The 9,468-nt window shown below is 53.4% G+C and overlaps 1 protein-coding gene across 1 annotated transcript; it reads left to right on the forward strand.

The window, feature by feature from the left end:
* Positions 1–1,152: 1,152 nt before the first annotated feature.
* Positions 1,153–3,946, forward strand: HRG_11292 (uncharacterized protein; the record flags this gene model as incomplete). Its single annotated transcript, XM_044869762.1, has 9 exons — positions 1,153–1,236; positions 1,462–1,579; positions 1,625–1,630; positions 1,674–1,927; positions 1,976–3,058; positions 3,119–3,321; positions 3,402–3,584; positions 3,722–3,853; positions 3,904–3,946. 9 exons carry the CDS (start codon positions 1,153–1,155, stop codon positions 3,944–3,946), a joined length of 2,106 nt encoding a protein of 701 aa, XP_044715024.1.
* Positions 3,947–9,468: the final 5,522 nt, after the last annotated feature.

The following is a 9,468-nucleotide window of genomic DNA, read 5'->3' on the forward strand; positions in this document are numbered from 1 at the left end:
GGTGCTGAAGCAAGTCAGTACTTGAATTAAGGAAACTCAAAGGGCGTACGGTACCTCGAGCAGCTCTCGGACGGACGACGCCGATGTTGTTGCGCTGAGAAACCCGACGGCATTCTCGTGCCAGCGATCAGGATTATCGAGACCGATGGTCGTGCCATCCTGGCGTCGCCTTCCATTAACTCCATCATAATGAATCCGACATCTCTAATGTCTTTGGTCGAAACCTTCACCGTGCAATCTTCCTGGTTGCCTGGAGCGTTCTCATTAGCGTCGTGTTTCGCATCCAGGGACAAGGATGCACTACCGAGCTTGACTTTGCCACTGGGGTGCAGAAGGATTCGAGAAGTAGTCAGATGCCCGTGTTGCAGTCCTTTCTGTTCGAGATATCCCAATGCTGTAACGATCTGCTGCGAGTTAGCGGCCTTTACTGTACTCGAAGCTGAGACCGGTTGTTATACTTGTCCTACAATAGCGGCAAGCCTGTCACTGTTGAGATAAGGGTTTCCGCTACTTCTTCCAGAGATCGGGCATATGCTCGTACGCTACATAACAGTTGTCTTCCATGCGGTATATCTCGTGCACCGTGACGAAATTCGGATGTTGAATGGTCTTCAGCATTCCTATCTGATCGTCCCCAAGTGCCGCAAAGCACCCAATGTCGACGACGTCGAACGATATTCCAATTCTTTCTGCAACGACCACGGGGCCGTTGTCTCCAAGGTGCAGAGCGTAGATGATCTCATAGGTGTCCCATGGCGGGCACGTCTTTATTGGTATCGTCTCCATCGCTCGCTTGCTGTCTCGAATTGCCTCCACAGTCCTCAGATATTCGACCCGGGCCGATGGATCTACTGCGTGTCCCTGGGGACGTGGTTTGTGTAGCCGGTTGGGCGGCTTCGAAGCCATGTTTCTGCTATCCATTTCCATGCGCAGTTGATGAAAATACAGTATTTGATGGAGGCTGTCGAGCTCGGAAGTGAAGATGTTGGGGGCGATTAAAGGCGGAGATGCGCGCCAGGCTTGGAGGGCCACAAATGGCTGTTGCTATCCTCTTCGTCCGTCTTTTGCCTGTGACTCAGAGCATTTAACGTTCTTGGCTCTCACAAGGCCAGCGAGCTCGACGCCCCGCAGTTCCCTTTTCTCATAATCGCAATGGCCAGGAACACCTTCGTAGAGGCGAACCGTCGTCTCGAGGACGAACGACGAGCAAAATACTGCGGAACGGCCAGCATCAGGGTATCCTCTTTGCAGTTCCGGAATCGGATGCAGACGGAAGCGGGTTCGCACAAAAAAAATGCCGATTCGCTCAAGAGAATATTCCGGGAGGAACGTGGCTGTCGTCAGGAGGATATCCGCCATCATGCGAAGGCTATCATTAGCCAGCGAGACCTAGAAGCGGCATTGGCTGGCACGGAACTTACGGTCGCGAGACTGGGGGCTGACACTTTGCCCTATCCGCAGCTTGATTTACCCCCTGAAGTCAAGTTGGAATGTGTGCAGGGTTGTGACCGTCTTACGGCGGCTGATGACGTCCTCGATGGCGCGAACAAGCGTTGGGTGGTGGACCTCTTCCTCGACGGTTCGTCATCAAGTGGATGACGTGTGCCATGCTGACGTGGAGCAGACCTAAGTGACGACCTGAAGCGGATGCTCCTGAAGACTACGACCACCAGAAAGCCCTAGCGATGGCGAGTTGTATCGCAAAATCCGGGAGTACCAAGGCATTGGCGGCCAAGAGAACGACTTCTTCGAGAGGTTGTGGCTGGGACGGCTGGCGGTGTCGGAAAACCGCCGGAAAAACTTTGACCAACTTTGTCGGCACCGCAAGTATGCCGCAGCCTTCGATGACTTGCTGGAAATCCCGGCGCTGATGGGAGGGATGCGACTTAGCGTAGTGCACCAGATGATCCCGATGAAATGTGACGAGGTGATACAGCAACGAACCATTCATCGGATTGGAGCTAACACTACATAGCCAAATATTGTCTACCTTAGGAATATCCGCAAATGGTGGAGCGGACTTTGCGGCGGCAGCCACGAGACCATGTGCCAAATTGACAGTGCGACCGTCGAGGCTCTGCAGGGTAGGGCTCCTGGAGCCTGCAGGACAGATCACGATGACTTGGTTGCGAGATTGAAAAGCGGGCAAATATTTGGCAACTTTTCAGAGCTGCAGCGCGAGGCGATGTGGCCCAAAGTCTGCAGCACATCTCGCACACAGTTGATCCCGTCATTGTTCACCTTTTTCGAAGACCGCAAGTTTCTTGCATGTGCTGCGGAGTGCATGAAGAAAATCGTGGATACAGGACCACGAGATACGATTGCAGGCCGCCTGGAAGACATGTTTACAGACGTCAACCAAGAGAGGGAGCGATGCGTGATTCAGATCTCGGACGGGAGCTTTGGAACTGTTGCAGGAGACGTCGCGCTGAGAATTGACTTGGGGATGCGGCAGCTCTGGCTGGCCGCATTCCGCATGTACCAAGACCTGCCGACCGACGCGCGAAAGAAAGAACGCTTGGCGAAAGCGCGAATGAAACCAGACGAAAGCGCACTTTATGACCTCGCCTCGCTTGCTTCGCGACTTGGATTCGAGTCGGAAAAAGTGAGAAAGATATTGCAGGCGTCACCGGACAGGGCCATCGCCGAACACGCACTGCTCGCGGCTCGGAAGCCAGGGCGATTCCAGTACGCAAATCGCGAGCAGCGCATCCAACAAGTGGTTGACGTATTCGCAACGGCCGTTCCAATGTCTGACGCTGAAGCATCGGAGCATGCGGATACTACTACCGTGCGTGTGCAACCTCCAAACCGATACGGAATACCCCACCATCTGGATCACGAACGCGATAAAGCCCGGCTGTTCCTTTCGAAGCTGGGCGAAGCAGCAGAATCGAATCAAACAGAGCTGGGCTCGTTGTTCATCAGAAGGTCGGTGTATTGGGCCTACTTTGGACTACCTCCATCGACCGAGGGCTGCCTTGCAGTCCGCGAAACGACAAATCTAGATCTGTCCATGCCTGACCAGCCATCCTCACCGTTGGAGATCTCAAATCGTGTGGAGTTGAGCAGGGCCCTTATTGTACGTGCCCTTGACATGGAGCTGGACGCGCCACAGGACGACTCGCATCGAGTAGATGACCATAGGTCCAAGCTGCAACAGTTACAGCGAGACATTGAGAATGAGCAGACAAAGTTAGCTCAGCTCAAAATTCTGCTTGCCGCAGAGCAGAGCAAGATCGAGGAGAAGGAAAGGCTGCTGAGACTGCTCGCTAGACAAGATGAGGAACAACACGCCAGGATCGAGGACAAGGAAACATTGTTGGGACTACTCGCAGGAAAGAGGACGAACTACACGCCAAGATCGAGGAGGAGGAAGCATTGTTGGGACTACTCGCTAGACGAGAGGAGGAACACCACGCAAAGCTGCGACAGTTGGAAGAAACGCAGCAGGAGCAACAGAACAAACTGGATCGCTTGACAAAAAGGGTGCAGGAGGAAGAAGAGAGACAGCGCACAGAAATGGCTCTTGCGCTACGGGATGACCCCGTCTCTGAGGCCGAGGAACTCGGGGGGAATGAAAGGTTACGGACCGAGAACCAGCAAGTCCCCAAGGGAATGAATGTGGCATCAAGACGGGCCAACAGACGAACGCGGTTTTCCTTCGGGAGGCTCCTTGAGGACGCGCCGTCCGGCCTTTGGACGGGAATGGCAAGCGCAGAAGACGGGGCATCCTGCCAGAGACCATTCGCATCGAGTTCAAGTTGCTCGAGCAGAGCGGCATGTTGAAAGTTGTCGATACTCTAGATGTTGATCCTGCTGATCCATCACCAGTGCGTCGGCTCGCGGGGAAGTATGTAAGGAAGAACTTCTGCCTGTATGATGTGCATGGAAATAATCTAGCGCCCAAGAACTGCTTCGAAAAGGCTACGATGGGCGGGGCTAACACAATTGTGTTGAGGGACGTATCCCAGGCTGCTACCACAGCCAGGAAAGTGAGGATTATGGGCGTCGAGGAAGAGCAAACGAGAAAGTACAGAAGAAAGGGTTAGTATGGGCATGGGAGCTTCTGCTTCAGCAATCGGACATAGGAATGTTGGTGTGCGATTATGCTGGCGAGTGCGAATTCGTTTGTGTCCTTCGGTGTGTGTGCTGGAGATCTTCCTCACATGCTGGCACCTGCGTGTCGTCGCAGGCGGCCAGTCTCGCACTCGCTGCTGCACACTTCGAGAGCTGCATACGCAGCTTCACGTGCGCAACCGGCTGCGTGTATCCAGGGGGGCTCAACGATACAGTTCACTGGTGCACTGGGTGTGGAAGAAATTCCACAACGTCACGCCGTTCTTGTCCCGCCCTAGTCACCAGCAGATGCGTTGCAATAATGCGCTGATGTCGCCATGGTGCTTTTGCCTCGGCCTCGCGGTCAGTATCTTGTTCGGTCTCTTCTCGAGCGATATCGTAGAGGCGCTGATTAACAAATCCGAGGCTGACAACATCTTCAATGTACTCAATATGAAAGAATATGAGTTGATGGAGTTCGGTAGGGAGGCCAGACAAGGTGGCCGGTTGAGAATTCGGCGCGTGGCTTCCGCACTTTGTCTTCTTCCGAAGTCGCGGAGGGCTTTTCGATGGTTCGGCGTCAGCTTTGCGTTTGACGGCTACGGTTGCCGTCACCTCGCTGGCAGGGGAAAGGCCACCTTGTGATGCAGCCCGAGGCTCAACTGGGGCTTGCTTCAGGTCAATCGTGTGCCTAACGGGGACGGCGAGCAGCTTGACGAGGGCCTTGGCGGAGCCGTGAAAAAGTATTTCTCCATTGCCTCCAATATTCCTTGGCTAGCCTGGCGTGAGGGGCCAGAAGCTTAACCTTAAACGTCTGTCCCATGTTGAAAACTTTTGGTTGTGAGTTGGCAGACGAGCAATCTAAGGTTATGCGGTGCTACAGAGATGATACTAAATCATTCGAACAAGATAGGTAAGCTTTGCACGCTTTACAACTGTGGAAAAATGGGAGGAAAGCATAAGAATAATCACAGCAGGAGCTGTGTGCGTCCCTAGCCTTAAGGGCTAGGGCGCAGAGAAGGCTGACTAACCAAATGGGTCGGACTAATAACGGGCCGAGCCCATCACAACACCGCGAGCACGACGAGCCCCATGAGGGCATCACCAGACTCCTAACATACATGCCCCTATGTTTCTTTGTGATTCTCACACCCACATAACAATACATCTGGCATCCTAGGATCGTCCGCAGAATCTCTGCTTCGCGCAGGGCCAGCCCCGACTTCGTCCGGACGGTCCTGTCCCTAGGTGCCGCTTCCACTGCGCAAAATTGCTCAATGGGAGCTTCTGCATTAGCAGTTGAACGTAGGAATGTTGGTGTGCGATTTTGCTGGCGAGTGCGAATTTGTCTGTGTCCTTCGGTGTGTGCTGGAGATCTTCCTCACATGCTGGCACCTGCGTGTCGCCGCAGGCGGCCAGTCTCGTACTCGCTGCTGCACATCGAGAGCTGCATACGCAGCTTCACGTGCGCAACCGGCCGCGTGTAGCCAGGGGCCCAATGAGGTTTGTCACACACAGGGAATACCGGCCTCCAACAGTCTGGCCCCTATTTCGCACAGTTTATCCACGACCACACAACTCCTGGGCTTGGACGCTGCGGCCGATTGGCGCTGCGCAGCTCCCAGAGCCTTGCCCTGCGCCATACTCCAGGCGGACCGTCAGACTCTATGGTATACCGTGGTACATACTACGGGGGCCTCAAAGTCGGCCATCCACAGTCACGGGGATTGGCGGACTTTGAGGCCCCCCTAGTATGTATGGCAGCGTGACACGCCCCTGCATCACAGGCAGCTTAGATGTCATCGTTCTGCAAGTCGCGACACTGCAGCCAAAATGCACTTCTACTTCCCCTAGCCTCGTTCCGCAAGATATTATACTGCAGGGATAATATGGCTGCACACCTAGGACGTATTTGGGCATGATATAGTAGCGTAGCTCCGGTAATCTATCGAAGAAGGAGAATTGATAGGCGCCGTTTGCTGCGCCTCGCGCCAAGGATGATGGTCTCTGGTCAGCGATGCTGCAACTTTGTGAGTATGTACAGTAAACACACACCAGGCCCCGGCAACCCAGCCGCCGCGAACTCCCCGACCCAGATTCTCGCAGGGAAGTAATTTGGAAAGGTAAGGGTCAACATGTAAATTGAGGTTCGTCTGTTCTATCTAAGAAGGAGTGAGCAAGAACCCTATTTATGACTCAAGGAGAGTAGAAGAGTTCAGGGAACGACGCATAAACTAATGAGGACAGATTGCAGATATGCATAAGAAAAGGGTAGTGGCTTAAGCAAAGGGAAATAGTCCTGTTACAGGATCCGTGATGTGTCAAGTACAAATGGTACGTATCCTGAGTGCAACAATAATGTTCAGCCGCTCAGTACTGGGCGTGGAACGAGTGAAATCAGTGTCCTAGAAATGGTGGCAACTTAGTCATAAATGGTTTAGTCGATACCCTGCACGCAAGCTGGGTAAAGCCTGTCGCTGTTTACTGGCAACTCAGGGCAGCCCAGGGCCTCAGGTGCTGATCCGGCAGCTCAGGGCAGCTCAGGGCAGCTCAGGGCAGCTCAGGGCAGCTCAGGTCATCAGGGCAGCCCAGGGCGGCTCAGGACCGGCTCAGGACCGGCTCAGGGCGGCTCAGGGTGCTTCGAGGAGCCCAGGCTGTGCTCAGGAAAATGCATGTGCAGGTGAATTTCCGAGGTCCGAGGGTAGATTCTGGTTGCTGTGTTGTGTAGGTGAGATATATCGAAGGATGATGCTGAAGCTTCGGGGGATTCTCGCTGCCAGCTCTTTTCGTGCTCGAGATTGGCTGCACGACGGCTTTGTCGGGAAGAGGTAAGATAGGAGCGTGCTTTAAGTAGCTTTATAAAATACTACTTGGTTCGCCCTATGAATATTTGTCCATGTTATCCCTCTCGCGAAGAGAGGGTGCAAGTGATGAATTGATTAAGTTGCTTGTCCTTTTTTTCCTTCCTCCTCCCTAACAAAAAGTGACTTCTTATAGTTCTGTCACCTGTGGCTGCCTTGTGGTGGCGATGTCGCCACCCAGGCCGCCTAGATGACGTTGTCATCTAGAAGGTTCGATACCACCGCTTAACAACAACATTATTCATCCTTCTCAGTCACCTTTGCTAGAGTCAGCCCGATTAGGTAACCTTCGGACCTAGATCGTTAACCCGTTTTCACGACACACCCCCTTAGCTATAGCCTATCCCGATCGGGTGTAGCTAAACAGCCTTTTAAAGGGCAACGATCGAAGGGCCGATCGACCGGTGTGAATAGGAGATACGAATGCTTTACCTTCCGGGCGGCATAGGCTTCCTATGGTCTTTGATCTGGTCTCGGAGGTCTTCTAACCGGGCCTCTAGGCGTAGCCGCTCCGTGAGATCTTCGAGCCCAATCATCCTTTGGAACTCGAAGAGTTTCTGCTTTGGCAGAGCTTTGGTCAAGCCATCGGCTCTCATATGTGCCGTGGGGACCCAACGGACCCGGATTCGGCCTTCCTGGCATTCCTGACGTAGCCAGTGTTGATGGATATCGACATGCCTTAGCCTTGTAGATAGCTTCGCGCTTCCTTCTTCGAGGAGCCTGATTGTCTGCGAGTTATCACACTCTACTAGCAACGGCAAGGGGATCTGAATCCGTAAAGACGTCAACAACCGGCTTAAGAAGATTGCTTCTTTTGAGGCTTCTGAAAGAGCTAGGAGCTCTGCCTCTGTGCTCGACGTTGTGACTGTGGCTTGCTTCGAGGCTTTCCACGCAATGGTTCCCCCAAATAGGGTCATAACGTAGCCTTGAGAGCTCTTTCTGTCGAGAGAATTGTCTGCAAATGATGCATCACTCGAACAAAAGAAACAGTTCGACTTTCTTTGAGCCCCCAAGCCTTATGCCGTACGAACGCGTGCCGTAGAGATAAAGGATGACTCTGTCTACGGCTCGTTGGTGCGATTCGTCCGGGTTCTAGTTGTGGCGGGCTAGCCGGGAGACTGCAAATGCAATATCCGGCCTCGTGGAAATGGCTGAAAAGAGCACAGATCCGACCTTCTGGAGATATTGATGTATCTCCTTTGGTTTGCTTGGCTAGAAGCCGGAAGGAGCTCTTCGTTCGTGACCATCGGAGTGTCTGGGAGCTTCGAAGGGCCTAGGCTTTCGGGAACGTACTTATGAGCTATCTTGTCGATATACGAATCCTGGGTCAGCCAGATCGTTCGATGGGGCCGATCCCGGAGGATGTGTATCCCTAGAAACCATTTAGGTTCCCCTAGGAAGCTCATTTTATAGCGTTCTTCGAGCCTTTGTATGGCTTCCTTAGCTAAGCCTTCATCTTCCTTTCGGTAGGCCCAGATCATGTCGTCCACGTAGAAAAAGACGGTCACGGCACCCTTCATCATCACACAGGGTTCCTGAGGGACTTTCTTGAACCCCAGCTCTTCGAGGAGCCTGTGAGGTGCTGTTGCCAAAGAAGGGGGGATCGGCGTAGACCGTAGAGAGCTTTCCGAAGCCGTAGCACCTTTCCGGGTTTCTGGAAGCCCGGCGGCATCCTCATAAAGACGATTTCTTCCTCTTCAAGGGGGCAATTGACAAATGCGTTGACAGCATCCATCTGATCAAGCTCGAGGTCATACTCGGCGGCAATGGCCATGAGGGTCCGAAAAGACATCCCGGCTAAGGTTGTGGACCGGGTCGGAAGGTCCCCCCTTTTCTGTTGGTTGCCGCAAACGACAAGCCGGGCTTTGCACTTCTGAAGAAGTCCGTGCTTATCTGTCTTATAGATGAATACCCACTTGCATCCGAGAACCTGGTGGCCGGCAACCCTTTTCCAAGAAATCTCTTCAAAGGAGCCCATTTCCTCATGTGAGGCAAGATGATCTTGTTGGGCTTGGGCGAATTCCTCCCTATAAGGGTGATTCTCGAGTTGTTTCTGGGTTTCTGGGGGATCCGGGAGATCTCTCTTATGGACCTTGGTGGGCTTCTTTTGTGGCCTGAAGAGCCTCCCTGCTGTAAATGCTCCGCGGCATCCGTCTTGGATGGGCGTAGGATTAAAGTCCGAAAATCGGTCCAATCGGTCGAAAAACGGGTCTTCCTGTCCTATCCCTGTCTGATCAGACGCTTCCTTGGCTTTGCAGAGCAGGGCCGAAAAAACAGCCGCTGTAGGATTTGCCGGAAAGTGAGGTTTTTCCACCCCCTCACGGAGTGCGGCTTTTCCCCCCACCCCCTCAGGGGTAGCGACAGGAAGATGGACTGAAAAGACTGCCTCTGGTTCGTCTTCTGGATCCGCTGTTGTGGGAGGCGTAAGAAGGCCAGCTTCTTCGAGAGCTCTAGCCTTCTCGTAGTCTTCCTTTCCTGTTCTTCGCTTCGGTCTTCTTCTTCTTGGGTCATTACGACGATCGTGCTTCCTGCAGTGCTTTCTGCGTCG

The sequence above is a fragment of the Hirsutella rhossiliensis genome (genome assembly GCF_020360975.1).
Source record: "Hirsutella rhossiliensis strain HR02 chromosome Unknown scaffold00020, whole genome shotgun sequence".
NCBI lineage: Eukaryota > Fungi > Ascomycota > Sordariomycetes > Hypocreales > Ophiocordycipitaceae > Hirsutella > Hirsutella rhossiliensis.